The 17,777-nt window shown below is 51.1% G+C and overlaps 1 protein-coding gene across 1 annotated transcript in view; it reads right to left on the minus strand.

The window, feature by feature from the left end:
- Nucleotides 1–17,777, minus strand: part of DTNB (dystrobrevin beta) — a 184,683-nt gene that overhangs the window by 76,337 nt on the left and 90,569 nt on the right. Inside the window, exons 10-12 of the mRNA XM_086461751.1 lie at nt 11,903–12,028; nt 11,111–11,113; nt 3,740–3,827 (exon numbers count right to left, since the gene is read on the minus strand). Of these exons, the coding sequence (XP_086317877.1) occupies nt 3,740–3,827; nt 11,111–11,113; nt 11,903–12,028 (217 nt within the window). The remainder of the gene's footprint in view (nt 1–3,739; nt 3,828–11,110; nt 11,114–11,902; nt 12,029–17,777) is intronic.

Genomic DNA, 17,777 nt, shown 5'->3' on the forward strand with positions numbered 1-17,777 from the left:
GCTTTCTCTTCTCCATCCTGAACATACCCAGCTCTCTCCAGCCTCTCCTCCTATGTCATGGACTACAGCCACCAACCATCTTAGTGGTCTCTGCTGAGCTTGCTCCACTATGCCCACGCCTTTCTCGCGCTGTGGAGCCCCACACCAGACACGTACTGCTGATGTGGCCTCACCAGCTCCGAACAGAGGAGGAAAGGCACTTCCCACCAGGATGCCAAGGTCCTCTACTGCAAAGCCGCCTTCTAGCCCGCGGGCGCTCAGCCCGCACGGCTGCACGGTGTTACCCTGTCCCGGAGGCACCGTTGGCGTTGGGCTACGTCGAACCGCGTGGTAATTACCAGCTCATTTCTCCCGCCTGTCAAGGACCCTCGGGTCACGCCACGCAGCTGCGGTGACTCGCTGACTGACGTGGTACCTGTTCACAAGTTCCTGTCTTAGTTATTTTGAACTGATCTGACTCCTCCAACTTATCTGCTGTAAAGAACACGTCACATGATGCACCTTCACCAGTAAAGACTGATGCAAACAACCCACCGGGCTTCTTTCCTACAGTCCTTTCCTTCCTGACCACTCCCTTGTACATCTTGTCACCAAAAAGCCGTATTGATTCCCTGGTTAGATTCCTGCTTTTGATGATAGTGAAAATCTTATTACCATGGACTTCCGCACCCCTTGTGAAGAGCTCTGCAAATTCTTTTCCCATCTCTGAATGTCCTGTTAACATTTAACCAGCCATGTTTACAGGCTTGCTTGTTCCTTCCATTTGGGCAAGCTCTCCATTTCTTGAATGCCGTCCTTGCCTCGGGACATCCTCCTTGGCTTTCTTATTGACCCATGAAAAGAGGCTTTTTGTACGGTTTTGTTTTCTTTTTGAATTTTGACACACAGATTTCCTGAGCTTCTAATACAGCATTTTTAACAGCCTCCAGGCAGCTTACAGGCTTCCTGCTTTTTGGACTGAGCCTTTTAGGATTTTTTCCAATAGTTTCATTTTTACACAGTCCCCTTTCTTGAAACTGAGTACCTACGTACTGGATTTACCTACATACTGGATTTACTTGTGTGCTCTCTCCTGCTGTTAAAGCAAGGTGTGCGATGGTTACTGCTACACATCACCTACCGGAGTTAGCACCACTCAAACTCCTGGTCCTGGTGCACCCCTCAGGACCAAACCCAGGATTCTAAAACCAGTTGTTCAAAGCAGCATCATTTATTGCGTTCCAAAGCGTTTCTGCATCTCCCTCTGAAAAGGCATTGATTTAGTCTCCATGTGGGCAGCTGAAATCCCCCACTGTTACTTACCTGGCCTAAACTCGCACCTTATCTTACCTCACTGAACATCTCCTGATCACGACCACCATCTAATCAGGGGGTCAGTACTTCTTTTTTATTATTAAGAATTTGGAATTTGAACCCACAAGGATTCTGCAGTTCTTCTCTTTTTCTGTGATGTGTTTTTGCTGTTACACTACTCCCTTCAGGTACCGTACCGTTCCGCGCCTACACATCCTGGAAAGCTGCTGGCCTGGCCACCGTATACCCAACGAGCATCTTTCTCCTACTGCATCTCTGAGCTGTTTTGAGATGTTTACTCTACTGGGGTTTTCATCTGATGTTCCCCATGGGAAGAAAAAATGGTTCCTTTTTTTTCTTTTGTTTCCTCAAATTTCCCAGCCTCTAATTTACTCCTGTCTCTCTGTTTTAATGTTATAAGGAAAGTATTAAAAAAAAAGGACTGTGGCTGACAAATCTCAGCCATTCCATTTCCCACCGACAGCGACCCCTCAGAAGCGAGCCCCGCAGACATGGCACGCCGTCCCAGGGCTCAGCGGGATGTTCCTCCACCACGCTGCGGTGGCCAACTTGGACGCTAGTCATACACAGCGCTGGCTTGGGAAGGGGGATCTCCTGTTGGCAAGAAATAATTAGAACCTGCCATGAAGCCAAGCACTTGAAACTCGGATTCCTTCAGAATATGAAAGATATGTCCATCTCAGCCGACGAGTATTTCTGGACCGTGAATAAACAGTGACTAACCTTCAGATTCTTTGCTGCTGAGCTTCGGTCGCAATGGAAACCCACTGTTATTACTCTTGCAGCCCTTCTCTACCACGCCTCAACCCCTGGCAGCACTGTGACATCCACCCCACCATGTAACTTATGTGGATGAAAAGAAAGCAGTGATTTGTCAGAGGTCTTTGAAAAGTCTCAGTAAACTCTAAATGCCGCTGTCTCTACGTCCAAATAAGTTGGTTCATTTCTGACCTCCTCCAGAACTACAAAGTACACAGAAACAGGTTGAGGTGATTTACACATTTTTAAACAATCAGGTTCTTTCAGAACCGACATTGTGACTCTTCAGTTTTCGTAATACTTCGTTATTACCAGTAGAAAAAGTCAAGTCATGAGTGAGACCCTTTCACCATCTTCCAGAGTGAAACTGATTCAGCACTCACTGTCTCAACAACTTCATATGAAGATAACACAGAAATCTCCTCCTTTTCCATCTAAACCAGAAAGTTTGCACTGAATCGCTTGAATATTCAACACAAACACAGTCCTAGCGAAGACTTCAGAGATGCGAACACACCGTTTGACAGAGATAACGCGAACTGACAGTTAAAAATGTTTAAAGCATAATTCTTTTTTATTCAAGTTTCACGAAAGGGAAATATCTGGTCCCATCCATGTCACAAAGTGACATTATTGGCTGAACACACGCTGAAGGAAATCACGAGGAGGCACACGCCTACCTTGCCGGAAAGGACTTGGAAGCGTTTACACGACAAACACGTACTGGAAAGGTGACTGCGGACCCTGGCGTTGAGATGGGCTCTGGTCACACCAACGCGTGGCAGGACACGCGCTCTGTGGCAGACAGGGGCTGCGCCTGAAACGGCACGTGGGTAAGGACACGTCCTGCAGCAGCCGTCACGGAGAGGGGCAGGGCGGGAGAGGCCTCGGGGCAGCCTGTTGGGAGCTGCTCGAGCAGGCCTGGGACCCGCGCCTTCGGCGGGCGGGCAGAGCCGCTGGGCTTTGGAGGATGCGCCAAGCCAAGCCGCTCCTAAGTGGCGCGCTCGGTGGGAATGTGGTAAAATGCGGCAAAACGGCGGCCGAGACTCGAGGGAGACTCCCTGCCGCTCCACAGTGTGGCCCATCGCTCCTGCCAGCACCGCTCTCCTTTCGGATGGGTACCACGGCGAGGACAGGTATCGCCCCACCCAGCTGGACACCAAGTATCCTGTGGAGTTTCAGTAACTGCCGTGATCTCCTACAGCAATTTTCTGCTAAAGCTGTATTTACTTTCACCAATTTAAATTTGGTCGGGTGTTTCCTTTCGTTTCCTCTATTGTAAGAGACCGCAAACATAAGAAATACCTTCTCTGCTCTCTCTCAGGCTCCCTCCCTCTGGAATAAACATATTCCATAACGTTTGTTCCACGATTTGTTTTCCTCAGGTATCTCCGTATTCATCTCTTCTCTAGACTAAGTAGGACTAATCTGCTTATTCTCTTGTCTCCTCTGACCTCATTTCTAATAATTTGTGTGGTTGCTCTGCTCCGTTCCCCTGCTCTTCCCCCGCTGCCTGAGAACGAGGAAAGCGCGCTGCCTGCTCGCCTCAGCCCGATAAACAAACCCCAACGATCTCACGCAGCTATTAGCATTCAGCTAGTCATCAGACTCCAAAAAACACCTTCCACACTCCGCGGTCGGTAAAGAGGGATGAATATTCACTTACTGCATTTCCAGCTTCGGCAGCCAGCCGGGCGGCGTATCTGGCGATCAGCCTGTGCTCCTCGTCCAGCCTGCCGGGGCTGTCCAGGACACTGCCGGGGAAAAGCCAAAACACCCTGTCAGTATCTGCCGCCTCTAGATATTACTCATACCCGGGGGATGACGGAGAAAAGGATGCATTATTGCATAGAGACAGCGATGGGAAACAGAAGAGTCACACTGGAAATAATCTAGACCATTTTCACTCTGCTTCCAAAGCGGGGACTGCTCTCAAGGCTTCCTGCCTAGTAGCATTTTTCTCCAGGATTCACATATTCCAGTTTTAAATGATTAAAATAACTTGTTTGCAACAATTCATAAAGAGGCATCAATGAGGAACAAACTCAACTTGTTTCTGAGGAGGTTTCCTGCAAACCTTTCTGGTTCACTCGAGGTAAAAAAAGGGGCAAATGGCTGAATGACGAAGGAGAAAAGCTTTGTCCTCAGGAGATGTGGGATGACAAGCGTCAAAGGCAGGATGAATTCCCGGAGGAGAAGTGGGGGGAACCATGCTGACCTGAGCAGAATGGACTCTGTCACTGAACAACAGCAACTTAAATGCAAATAGTACTTTGTGCAAGTCAGCCTGACTCACACCTGACTTCCTACTGCCTTACAACACCCAAACGTGCAAAATGTGGTACTGTGACACTCGGTCCTTCACACCTCAGCCAGCAGCGGATGAAACAGCTCCAGCTGCCTCGTGTTGCCTCACGTGGACAGGCTGCGGCTGGCTTGGAAATGGTGCCGAAAGAGGGATTAAAAAATATTTCCGATAATCATCAGCCACAGCGACAGCACCAGGAGGTGACAGAGGAGAGGAGAAAAGGACACTGCAGTTTGGAACAAGTAGAGGCAGCAAATGGGAGAGATCCCCAGGGTTAGGCAGTGAAAGGCAGCACCTGGATCCTTCCCACTTTTAACAGCAGCATCGTCCCCTCTGTGCGTATTCATCACTAAACGTGACTAATCTAGCCTGGTAACCCAGTTAGGGCCTAGAGTGCTGAATCTACTACTATAGTATCTACTATTATGGGGTCTACTACTATAGGATCCACTACTACAGCATCTACTACTACAGTATCTACTATTCACTAGTAACTGTCTTTTTAACTACAAACAAAAAGAGGTGCAAACGATAATTTCCAGGTGGTATTAACGGAATGAAACCAGTCAGTGTCACGACCTATTCCCAGCTCAGTTTTGGTGGCACAGTGGCCTTGCCACAACGGCTCAGCACGGGAAAGCCGACCGAAAGAGCCACTTTTGAGGTCAACACCCAACCCAACTGTTCCGCGGTTGGGCATTGCCTTGCTGCTGCCCGGAGCTCTCCCTTTCCGAGCGAAGCCGCTGCCGCAGCCGAAGAACCCAAACCGTTATTAACTGAAAACAACCAGGAGTAACGCGGGAACGAGCAGCGTGCCTCGCGCTGCACCGCAGCCTTCCGCACGCCGTCCCCACGTCCCGCGTGGGAGTCCCGAACCCCACCACCAGCGCTGCCCCTGCACGTGCTCAGGGCGACGATCAGGGTCAGGCTCAGGCCACAGGCAGCAGCGAAGGAACAGGGACACGCAGCCAGTGCACGGCAAAAGGTACTTTCGGTCCACGTGACCCCTTCGCAAGACAATTGACATTTCTTTAATTTCGCGGATTTGCAGTTACGTTATTTAAACCCACAAATCTCTATTGCATCCATTATGGTGATTTTAAAATGTAGATTTTTTTGTAATGCCGAATTTAACACCTTGATCTCTTTCAAGACTCCGAAAGTGCCAGATGCCGCGTTGGAGATGGCAGAGAAACACTGCACTGAATTCAACAGACGTACGACTACAGTTTACAGAGATGGGTCTACGATGAGTGCGAATTGCACTGTTATGCCTCTGCGTTTGGCCTGCCAGATTAAGACCTGAGGATATTCAACTAAACAGCGCAAAGGAAGTTGCTGGCAAAAGGTGAGCTAAAACAGCGAGAAAAAAGATTTAAGAGAAGAAAACCCAGAGTCTTTACACTGGGCTTGATGAACTTCTCGCACGCCTTCGTGCTAATTCATTTTCTGATTTTTTTTTTTTTGTTGTTGAAGGAGAACAACCTTTCTCATCCTGCTTTCTGAATTTGATATTGGCTTGGTTTATCTTTCCTCTGCAATTTTGTCAGCACAAGGTTTTTTCTGCTTTTATAGGAATGCAGATCATTCCACCCCTTCCACCCTTTCCAGAATCCGGTATCTCCTAATACCTCTCCCAGCTCCTGGAACCATTACCTCTTCCTACCTAAGTCAATTAGAAAATAGTTCCATTTCTCACTTTCTTGAAGAAAAACTGTAATTTAAATAAAACCCCCCAAAACCTTTTTGCATTTGCTTTTAGAAATACTTTCAGATGGAGGAAGCGGTTCAAGTCCATCTCCTGGCCCTCCTGAATACTCTCGATTCTAAAACAGTTTGAACAAATGAACCACTACTGCAACCCTCAGCGCTGTCGGCTTGGCACAGAGGGCATTAAACACAACCTACAAAACCCCACGGAATTCTTCACGAAGGAAAACTCACTCCTTCGTAGTTGCCATTTCTGTGCAGACATTGCAAAGGGCTCCTACCCTGAACACCCTTCCGTGTCGGCAGCCCTGCGGAGCTCCCTGTCCCCCCCACCTAAAGGTGTCCTGTCGGTACCCAGGGCTGCCTGTGCCAAAAGGTCCCGGAGCGAAAACCCACGCACAAAGCAGAGGACGGCAGCTCGAGGAGAGCAGGAAAGGCAGCAAAGGGGAAGACTAAGCCCGGCTTAAGCCCAGCGCTCAGCAGCGAGGAGGGTGCGTGAGTGAGCGTCCAGAGATATCCACAGCAGCAGCCTTTTGGAAAGGTAATAGTATAGATTCCCCTATCTTAAAAATACCGTGCCGGGTGGTTTGGTTCTATTTTGACAATGTTGTGCTACTTGCACCGCACCGATGAGTCAATCCGTGAGCTCTCCCACCCCTTTGAAGACGCTGGGGCGTGGGTAACCCCGCGGGAAAGGTCTGACTAGGGGAGGCTTTGACATCCACCAGGCAGCGTCACCCTCGGGACAGCCTGGCTCTGCCGCAGGGGCACGGAGACAACGGAACCGCCTGGAGCCGCAGAGCACGAGCACCCCGAGGGGAGACAGGGAGGGCGAAGTGACGCTGGTTTTTAGGTGCCGATGGAAACGTTTGAGAACACGTGACAAACGCACACAGCGTTGCTCCTGCAGCCGCTTTGCTCTGCCCCAAGCGCGCGCAGGCACCGAGAGGGATATTCGCCACCTCCACGGGGCAAGGCGCCGTGCCAGCGAAGGAAATTAAATTGGCTTCAGACTGGCCTCTTCCAAAACAATCACTCGTTTTCTGCCAGGGCAGTTCCCTGAGCCAGCGCAGCCGGTTCTGCCCGAACGCGGGAGCGAGCACAAAGGCGAGAGCAGGTGCGCCGGCAGGGGGAGGAAGGGGAAAAATCAGCTCTTCTGCTGGCTCGAGGCTTCCGCGGAACCACGTCCAGCAAAACGGGGGCACATGCGGTCTGTAAAGAGAAAGCTGCCCCGCCAGCGCCCTGCTGTCAAACGCTGCCACAACGGTGAGCTTGGACAACCAAAGCATTGGCGAGGGACGGGTGACCAGTAAAGGATGGAAGAGAAGATGATACATCGTGGGGGGAGGTTTGTGATCTTCGTCCTCTTCCAAAGCTGCTTAGGAATTCATGATGCTGCGGAGTGGCAGAGGACAGCAAAGGAAGGCATGGCTTATTCTTCTGCACTGACCTGAAGGGCCACACATCCCAGGTGTCGGCTGATGTGAGCCAAGGGTAAGGACTTGGGGACAGAATATCTTTAAGAAAAGTGACTTTTTCCCTGTCCTTCTCCTTTAAAACCAGGAGTGCTGCAGGCAGTTGCAGTTTCAGAGAGTCAGGAAGTTAAAGGAAGCTGAACCAGACCAGCCAAGCAGCTAACCACCCATCCCTCCACCTCGATCAACCGACCAAAGGTAAAACACACAAACCCTGTGGCCAGCTGTCTTCTGCAGGAGAGGCAGAATTCATAATACATCAAAATAATGACATTCCGGGTAGGGCTACTTAGTTCTTCTGGTGCAAAGTGGAGCTGAAACAGAGGCTTCACGGGGAGCAGGGAAAGGCAGGCTTGCTGCATGATGTGGAATGTAAGTTAGGAATGCTCAGTTTAAGAAATAGGTAACAAACACCTGCCCAAGGAATGAAGCACAGCCCATCAGCTCCGCCAGCTTTACAACTCGCTGCACTCTGCAGCTGTCTCTGCCTGCAGCACGTCCTTTAGGGTGGGGATTTTCTGTTAGTTCTTCAAAAAGCACCTAACCGACTTGGCTTGCCACCACAATAGGACAGTAGGTAAACCAAAAGAAAAATACATTATTGTGAGATAAGTGAAGTCCACTGAGCTCTGTTTGCTACATTCCTCACGCAGCTTGGATGGACTTTTTGGTTGGAGGACATCAGTGAATTAAATGATTTTTAATATGTGATGAAAAATCTCAGGGACCCAGCTAGCCATGGTTTAAAGGCTCTCAAAGTTTGGCTGAAAGACACGAAGAGAGGCTGGGCGATAAAGAGCGAAGGTAAGTATGCACAAACTCAGTGACTGGAAGAAAGATAAGTTCAAATTTGAAGTAGGGCCCTTTGTTAAAGCAGTCAGCACAATTAATCACTGGGGCAGGCTGTCAATGAAACGAGCGGCTTCTCCATCACGGTGATCTCTGGAAGCTACAGCTTTAGCGAGACAAGGGATTAGGTTCAGCACAGGGATGAACAGGGGTGACGGTTTTAAACTAGAAGAGGGTGGCTCCAGGCTAGATACCAGGAGGACATTTTTTGCACTGAGGGTGCTGAGGCACTGGCACAGGCTGCCCAGAGAGGTGGTCGATGCCCCGTCCCTGGAACATTCAAGGCCAGGTTGGACGGGGCTCTGAGCACCCTGATCTCATTGGAGATGTCCCTGCTCATGGCAGGGGGGTTGGACTGGATGAGCTTTAAAGGTCCCTTCCAGCCCAAATTGTTCTATGAGGAGAGGAGAGGAGAGGAGAGGAGAGGAGAGGAGAGGAGAGGAGAGGAGAGGAGAGGAGAGGAGAGGAGAGGAGAGGAGAGGAGAGGAGAGGAGAGGAGAGGAGAGGAGAGGAGAGGAGAGGAGAGGAGAGGAGAGGAGAGGAGAGGAGAGGAGAGGAGAGGAGAGGAGAGGAGAGGAGAGGAGAGGAGAGGAGAGGAGAGAAGACGAGACGAGACGAGACGAGACGAGACGAGACGAGACGAGACGAGACGAGACGAGACGAGAGGAGAGGAGAGATTTCAGTTGAAAAGGACCTACAACAATCATCTAGTTTAACTTCCTGATCACTTCAGGGCTGACCAAAAGTTAAGGTATGTTATTATGGGCATTGTCCAAATGCCTCTTAAATGTCCAAACTCCTGGACACTGGCGTGAGACAACAGGGAAGATGCTCTGATGGTCTCTTCTGGTCCCAAAGGCCTGACAGGAGAGGGGCCACGAGGAGCATAAGAACAGCGGCGGGGCCAGACCGGCAGTGCTGTCCCTTGTCTCCAAGAGCAGCCCAGAGCAGATGCAAACAGGGAGCAGAAGTGATGGCCATCACAGGAAAAGCTGCAACACTCTTCTCTGATTTACTGGTGCCTCAGTCAGAAACAGAGGCTGTCTGCAAGGGCTGCCTGGAGTCCGCTGAGGATCTCCCCGCAGCCTGCCAGCAGCAGGATACAGCCTTGTATGAGAATTTGGGGGGTGAGGGGTGAAGACCTAAAGAAGTGACAATGGAGCACACAGTTCATCAGTCTCCTGATTGGAAGACACTCCCATGCACAATGAAACTAAGGTTTAAATCATTTTCTTTGCACCTCCTTCTTGGTGTACTCTGGTAACAGCACCAAGTGACTTTTTTTTTTTAATTTAAAGACCTAAAAGACCGAGAACGTCTACTCCAACTGGTTGTACCATGGCAGCACGAGCTACAAACAGTATTTCAATCTGTCATATACTCTTCAAGATGCACTCTTTGTACCTCAAAACCCTATGATTACAGTAATTGAGAGAAGGTGAGAGTCTGAAATTCCTTGGGTTTTACTGTCTTGCGGACAATATTACGGGCTTCCAGTTCATAGCAGGTGACAGCAGACAACAGTGATTCACTACCAAGAAAAAACCCCTGACTTTCCCCAGAGATCTAGCCAGCCAGAACGCACTTCATCCATACAGCAGCAGAATACAAATTTCGACATGACAGAGCGATGAAACAGGACTCTCAACGTATTATTCAGGGATAGTGCAAGGCCTTTACATATAGCCTGCAGGTCACTAAACCTCCTTTTCCGTTCCAGCACAGCTCTGGCTCTGTAAAGGCATAATTTAATTAGGTCCAAAAGTGGAATACAAAAAACCTTCCGGCTATGTCCTGTGATGAAATGGGAGCTGCATTTTGGGGCTTTAGGGTAAAATTTCTCTACATAGACACAGACATGAAATATAAATGTGCACAGATACTACAGCTGAGATAAAAGAAATTAATTCTTCAAAGCATTAGCATTTTTTAGAAAGGCACAGAAAGCAACAGCCATGTTAAGCAGGTCATGTTGATGGGACTGAAAGAGCTTGCTTGCTTAGCCCAGGCAACAAAGATGATGACAGGACAGGACATCTGTCTGTGACTGTGTTTGGGGTGGGAAGGTGAAAGCCGTAGGGAGAACAGTTAAGAGTTATAGGACAGTGCTGGCACAAGAACTGAGGGGTATGAGCTGGCTGTGAAAAAATTTAAGGTGGAAGACCGTGGACACCAGTGATGAGTGACATTCCTCGGGAGTCGGTATTGGGACAGGTGCTGTTTAACACCTCTGTTGGTGACATGGACAGTGGGATCGAGTGCCCCCTCAGCAGGTTTGCTGATGACACCAAGGTGTGTGGTGCGGTGGACACACCGGAGGGAAGGGCGGCCATCCAGAGGCTCCTGGATAGGCTGGAGAGGTGGGACCGTGCAAACCTCATGGAGTTCAACAAGGCCAAGTGCAAGGTCCTGCCCCTGGGTCAGGGCAATCCCAAGCACAGATACAGGCTGGGGGATGCGTGGATGGAGAGCAGCCCTGGGGAGAAGGACTTGGGGTGCTGGTGGGTGAGAAGCTCAACATGACCCAGCAATGGGTGCTCGCAGCCCAGAAATCCAACCGTATCCTGGGCTGCACCCAGAGCAGCGTGGGCAGCAGGTCGAGGGAGGGGATTCTGCCCCTCTGCTCCGCTCTGGTGAGACCCCCCTGCAGGGCTGCGTCCAGCTCTGGGGGCACCAGCACAAGACAGACACGGACCTGCTCGAGTGGGTCCAGAGGAGGCCACAAAGATGCTGAGGGGCTGGAGCAGCTCCCTGTGAGGACAGGCTGAGAGAGGTGGGGGTGTTCAGCCTGGAGAGGAGAAGGCTTCGGGGAGACCTTAGAGCGGCCTGGCAGGGCTGAAAGGGGCTGCAGGAGAGGTGGGGAGGGACTCTGGATCAGGGAGGGGAGAGATAGGGCAGGGGGCAACAGTTTGGAACAGAAAGAGGGGAGATTTAGATTAGAGATTAGGAAGAAATTCTTCCCTGTGAGGGTGGCGAGACCCTGGCCCAGGTTGCCCAGAGGGGCTGTGGCTGCCCCCTCCCTGGCAGGGCTCCAGGCCAGGCTGGATGGGGCTGGGAGCAGCCTGGTCTGGTGGGAGGTGTCCCTGCCCATGGCTGGGGGGTGGAATTGGATGGTCCTTAAGGTCCCTTCCAACCCAAACCCTTCTGTGATTCTATGAAAACAGACAGTCTCCTGCCAGTAAAAGAGGAAATTCCAGAATGGTCATGGAGAGAGAAATTCCCTAACCCGTTTGGGGGGATGGAATCAGTTCATGAGAGGGCTGCTGCAACGGAGCGAAGGCGATAGGGTGGGAACGGCCACACATCAATCCCTCCCTATCCGATGTTCCCCCTGCGCCTGCCTGTGAGCGCAGGCACGCACACGTACATATTTGTGCGTTTTCAGAAGATTTCAGAGAACGCTAAATACGTTTCCCTCTATCTGCCAAGGGAGGCCGAATACCTTGGATGGGAACATCAGTCCCCAGAGGAAGCAGCGTTCCTGTACCCGTCCCTGCTCCAGGCCCGCTCCCCTAACACTAACCGTGCCCCGCTCTGCAGCCGGTTCACGTAGGTTGCTATCAGTGCGTGCTCGTCAGCCACGCGGCCGGCAGTGTCCGGGTTGCACTGTAACCTAGTGGCAATGAAGGCAAAAGAGAGCAAACAAAACAGAACATAAATAACAAAGCAAATAAATCATCAATGAATGTTAACGAAACAAACAGTCAAAAAATGAAAACAAAGAGATGAGTAATTAAAACTGAAATTTGTTTCCGTGAGTCACGTGGAAAGGACACCGCCTGCAGTTACAGATGAAAACACAGATTAGGGAAACATTTGGGTACCCAGACACGCAAGGAGCACAGCTGCGGAGCCCCCCCCCAGCCCGCTGTCCCTCGGGGGGAGCGGGGCCGCCCTGAACATCACACCCACAGCACCGGGCAGGCTCCGGCGGCAGCGGTGACGGTCCCACCGGGATCCGCGGCCTGCAGGGAGCCCCTGGGACCAGCCTGCCATGGCGGCTGGGGGCACTGGAGCCCCCAGCCGGGGCAGAACTTACCCTTCTGCTGTCAAACCGCTCCGAAAAGACCCCAGACCGCCTGGGGCTGCCGCTTGGTTACCATGCCTACAAGCAGAACTGAAAGCGTCCAGTCTCTTCTCTTTCATAAGGCAGGTCCAGCAGACAAAAATACGAGGAAAGTGATAAAAAACCCTAAAAAATCAGTGGCTGGTATCAACAGAATTACCCTCTAACAGGGATTCATTAAAAAAACATTTTTTTTTGTTTCGAGGCTCATAAAAGGAAAGCCAGTATAGTTTTGAGTATTTCTGTGAATAGAGATGGAATGCAAGGAATATTTGTCAGCGGCAATCCCACATAAACAACTATTTCTTTATATGGTCCAATTAAAATGTGCTGGTTTCTACCACGCTTGTGACAGCAGCATCCCCCAAACCCTGAGAGAATACAGCAACACGCTTCTTTTTTCATCGCGGGCGCTGCGCACAAAGGCAGCAACATTTTCTTCTCCAGCCCCAGAGAGCGGCACGCCAGCTCTGCTATGCTACATTTCCTCCGTGTTCACGTCAAGTTTTGCCTCCAGGACTCCAGGCTGCTGTTCCGCCACACGACATGGTGCAGGCGTAGAGAAAACACCGCGCTCTGCTGGGAGATGAAAAGTCCCGTGCAGGTATGAGATCAGGCTGTTACCTAAAAAATGATTCTCGAACATATTTCAGCATAATATGCATTTCTTCCTAAAACACAAGTGTGCAAGAAACGGCGTTTTTCATCCCTCTGTCAGGTACTCAAGCTGCTCTTTCAATTTATAACCTGCAGTTAATTCCGTCTCCACACACGTCCAGGAAGTATTTGCTTCGGAAGCTTTTGGAAACTTGGCGTTTATTGCTCTCAGCATCAATAGCCTGATACTATGAAAACAGAGTTCACATTTTTTAGACATACAAACTTTTTTCTTCTCTCTTATGCGCAGCAACATGTCAGAGAAGTTTGCCAGAAGCAGAATAAGACCTTATGAAAAAGAGGTAAAACGGAATTACCCACGTCAGCCCCTCTGGGCAAGGAGCAACCTTTGTAATGATGGGTTTGTAATAAGAAAGAGACTTAACATTAACCACTGCACAGAGGAATTTTTAAGCAATCTGCACTTCGTGAAGCCTGACTACTGGCAAGTGCTGAAAAGCTTTATTTTAGATACGCTAAAATTGCGTGGCATCGCACTGCTGCAACCACAACAATTAAGATTCCAGGACCTTTCTCATTATCACTCATTATGAATGCTCTTTCGAAAAGGAAAAAGCCCAGCAGAAACGACCACGCTTTTAACTCAAAGTGGCAACAGCTTTAACAACGATTAGCATTCCTGGTTTGGGAAGAAAAAGAACACAGGCAAGCTCTCCCGGTGGGACCCCAGCCCCCTCCAGGACACTGCTCAGCAGCCTCCAAACCTCCAAAAACCCACAAACCGCAGAATTCAGGGACATGCTGGCGGCCTCCTCTCTGCCTCCCGCCAGGATGGCTCCGAGCTAGCAGGAACCCCTCCGGCTGCCTTCCTTCGTGAGGGGCAGCGGCACGGGACAACGGGAAGAGCAAAGATACAGTCGGATCGGGATTCTGATCTAGAGGAGAGCTGGAGAAAGAGGGTCACGGGCAGGGAAGGCCACGGCTCCTGATCAGCCTGTCCCCAAAGGAAGCAGATGCATCAGTCCACCGCCGGGTTTGGCGGGCTGTGTCAACTCCGGGTATTTCCTCGTCGAGGAGAACGCCCAAGCGTGGCGGGCAGGAGAGAGCGGAGGGCTCGGTGGCACTCTGGGGCTTGCAGCGGGGTATTGTGCAAATCTTGGAGGTACACGTGGTGCTTTCACAGAGCACAAGCAGCATTAAAACGTATAAAAGCAAGTGCAGCTAATCCTGATCTGCAAAACTCGCGTAAACACAAGCTTCATGGTTCAAAGAAAAGGCATTACGCTGGTCTCCACTGTCCCAGTACCTTCCTGGCTGAACGTGCTGCTCTATTCGCAGAAAGCAGACGGCGCTTGTCCCCTAAAGCAGAGCCACGGCGGCAGTGCTGGCTCATGGCTCCAAGACAGCAGAGCTCAGGTTCTGCTGACACGCACCTCTAACTTGGCCTTGCCTTCTACTGAACGCAGCTCCTCTGGGAAAGCCTGAGAGAACTCTAGACAAGCTTAATTCTCTGTGAGCTGTGCCAGTGTAATGCCTCCTGGATGTTTGCAGAGCAGCCCGTGCGCGCTCCCAGCAGCCGTAGCACACTCATTTACAGCTAAGCAGCAGCAAAAAGTAGAAGCAATACACGACAGCGCTACTGACAGGGTAGGGAAAGAAATCACAAACCCAGCCTATACACCCATATCTTCAAAATTCATTTCATGCTGGCCTCAGTTAAGGTGCACAGCGGTTTGGTGGGTCCCTCTGCTTCCCCACCCCACCCAGCAATGCTCCCTGCTGCACGTAACCCAACCTGCAATGCCCCCAGCCTGCCTCCTCTCGCTGTCCTGCAGCAACCGGTGCCTCAGGAACACCCCTGCACCCGCACCGCTCCCGGTGCCGCCCGCTGCTGCGCGCCCCGCTTCGCCAGCAGGGGTTTGCTGCACGGCCACGGACACGCTGGGAACACTGGGCAAGGTGTGTGACCTTCTGGACTGAGCTGGGCACCGCCTGGGCTGAGCTGGGCACCGCCTGGGCTGAGCTGGGCATCACTTGGCCTGAGTTGGGCATCGCCTGGGCTGAGCTGGGCATCGCCTGGGCCGAGCTGGGCATCGCTTGGGCTGAGCTGGGCATCTCCTGGGCTGAGCTGGGCATCGCCTGGGCTGAGCTGGGCATCACTTGGGCTGAGCCGGGGAGGAGATCGCTGCCTCCCTGCTCCCAGACGGTTTCTCGTCTCTCCACATCACACCCCAAGGCTGCTGACTCGCCTCCTTCCCTCTCCCCACCCCATCCTCAGGCTGTATTCCCTTCCTTTCAGAGGTTTAAATGTGTATAACCCTTAACCCATACATTTCTGGTGTTTTGAGGTTTAAGTGCGGGCATTCCGTATTTCGGAAGGCTATCAGATACCCTGGGTTAGCATTGACTTAAACCTGTCCTGAGGCATTTCACGTCTTTGGAGGAGAAAAAGCCCTGTCATACCTCTGCTTGCTCATCACAGCCCAGCTCCATCCTTCTTCATCCCCCCTGGCTCCTTGCTGAACGCCACATCTCACCAGACCCGAGCTTCACCCAGCCCTGCGGCACCACACAACCATGACACAGCTCTTGGTCATCAGCCACCGAGTAACAGCTCCCAAGGACGCTCTCAAAATTGCATGTACTGATTAGAACAAATTCTCCTCTCTGGCCTTGACAGGTGCAGTTCTGACCCTCACTTCTCTATTCTTTATTTTTCCCAGTGAATCACTCGTACGTGGCAAAAGGCAATTTTGGAGTAGCCCAAAGCCAATCGTGAATTTGGATGAGTCTGTTAAATCATTTTAAGCAAAATGAAAACAAAGAAAACTTCGGAATCGCTTCTCCATGTTGCTCAAGCCATGTTGCTAGTGAACAGCACGTGGGTGTTCAGTCTCCTGTTGAAGTTGTTTCCTTTAACACACTGAGATGTGTGTTAAATTAAAGAAAATCAGACCGGCTCTACGGCCTGGTAATTAATTCATTAGAACTGTGACATGGAAAGGACCTCAGAGGTCTCCAGCCCACGCCTCTCCTCAAAGGGGATCAAACGGATGAGACAGCAGGCGTCTCCCCAAACGGTTCTCAGAAAGCGCCCCGCTGTACGGCGTCACCTGGCCCGAAACGGAGCCCCGGCACTTAACAAGCCTCTAGCCCGACAGTTTCCACCACTCACCTGAAACGCCCGGTGCTGAGAACCCAACCTGGTGCTTCTCCTCCCCGCTCCCCGGGCGGACGCCGAGTCCTCTCACCAAGCCCTGGCCCCCAGGGACAGCTGTAAGAGTCCCGCCAGAGCAGAAGACCCTCCTTCTCCGCAAGGTCAAGCTCTCAGTACCATCACCTGCTTCTGGATTCGCAATCTGCCTACAGCCTTCTCCGCTCTGCTGCCCGACAGGCAAGCGAGCACCTCGGGTGGAGGCCACCGCTACCGAGTCACTGCTGGAGCTGTCCCGGACACGGCGCTCCAGCGACGACAACCCCCAAGCGCGTCACCATCTCCTTTGGTGGGGGAGCTTTGTGGATTTGCATTCAGCTCCTAACCCGCTCCCCTTCCCCAGACACTCTTCAGCAACAGGCCCGTCTGGTCGGTCATTCTCTACGACTTATTCCTGCCTTTTACTTTATTTTCTGCCGCGCGAAGCTGTCTTTATGAATTTCACCTCATTGATGTACAGGACACTTCTGAATCAGGGGTGTGCCCTCTGGAGAACCTCCCTTGCACCGCGCCAGTACGACCTTCACGTGCGCCTGCTGCCTATTTCATTGCGCAAGACATCAACCCCGTAACGCTCAACTGGGAACTGACCCCCTGGGATCCCACCTGGCATGTGCTCCCTCTTTGGTGGGAAAATATTGATAATTTTCTTTCTCTGACTGCAATTCTTCTACTGGTGTTGCACCCACGTAACAGTAGTTTCAACCAGTCCACATTTACCTAGTTTATTTATGAAAATACCATATGGGGTAGTGTCAAAAGCTTTATGAGTCAATACATTTTAAATTAGTGCTTCCCCCTCCTTCACGAGGCCACCCACCCAGGCAGAACCACCCAATTTCCATTCTTTGACATGATTTGTTCTCCACATAGACGTGTCAGATATTTTTATCCCCTACCCCTCTACGTGGGTACGGACCGATTGTTTTATAACATATTTGGGAATCTGAAGGTATCCCTTTGATTTTCAGACACGTATTGCAGCAAAAATACTTCTTTATATAGCCTGAGAGCAGAGGAACAGCAACGTTGCCTCTTGACACCCCAACGCCACCCCCTCTCCTTTCTCCTTTCTTTTTTTACGTGAGTAGAACATCAGCATTAAAACATAATTTTGCCGTATGTTTCCCACGCTTTCCACCTAACAACAGCCACCATGTGCAAAACCAGGCCACGCCGTGCAGAGCAACAGTCAAAAGACAGCAAGAAGTAACGTGAACCACGCTCCTTCTGAGGGAAGAAGGGAAGCAATATTAAGTGGGAAGAGAAGAATGAGGTCAGAGGAATTGGCACGGAGCTGCACGACACTCGCCCTTGTCCCAGGGGTGACGGTTTGGGTCTGGGTGCTCAGTCAGCTGGGGCTCTAACACGAAACTGCACGTCAGTCAGAGCGGGGTTTGAAAGGTTCATTGGCTCCTGCCCCAAATTTTACACACCAAGACTTGGCTCTGCAGCTTTATAAGC

The sequence above is a fragment of the Leptosomus discolor genome, chromosome 2 (assembly GCF_034619465.1).
Source record: "Leptosomus discolor isolate bLepDis1 chromosome 2, bLepDis1.hap2, whole genome shotgun sequence".
In the NCBI taxonomy this organism is placed as follows: domain Eukaryota; kingdom Metazoa; phylum Chordata; class Aves; order Leptosomiformes; family Leptosomidae; genus Leptosomus; species Leptosomus discolor.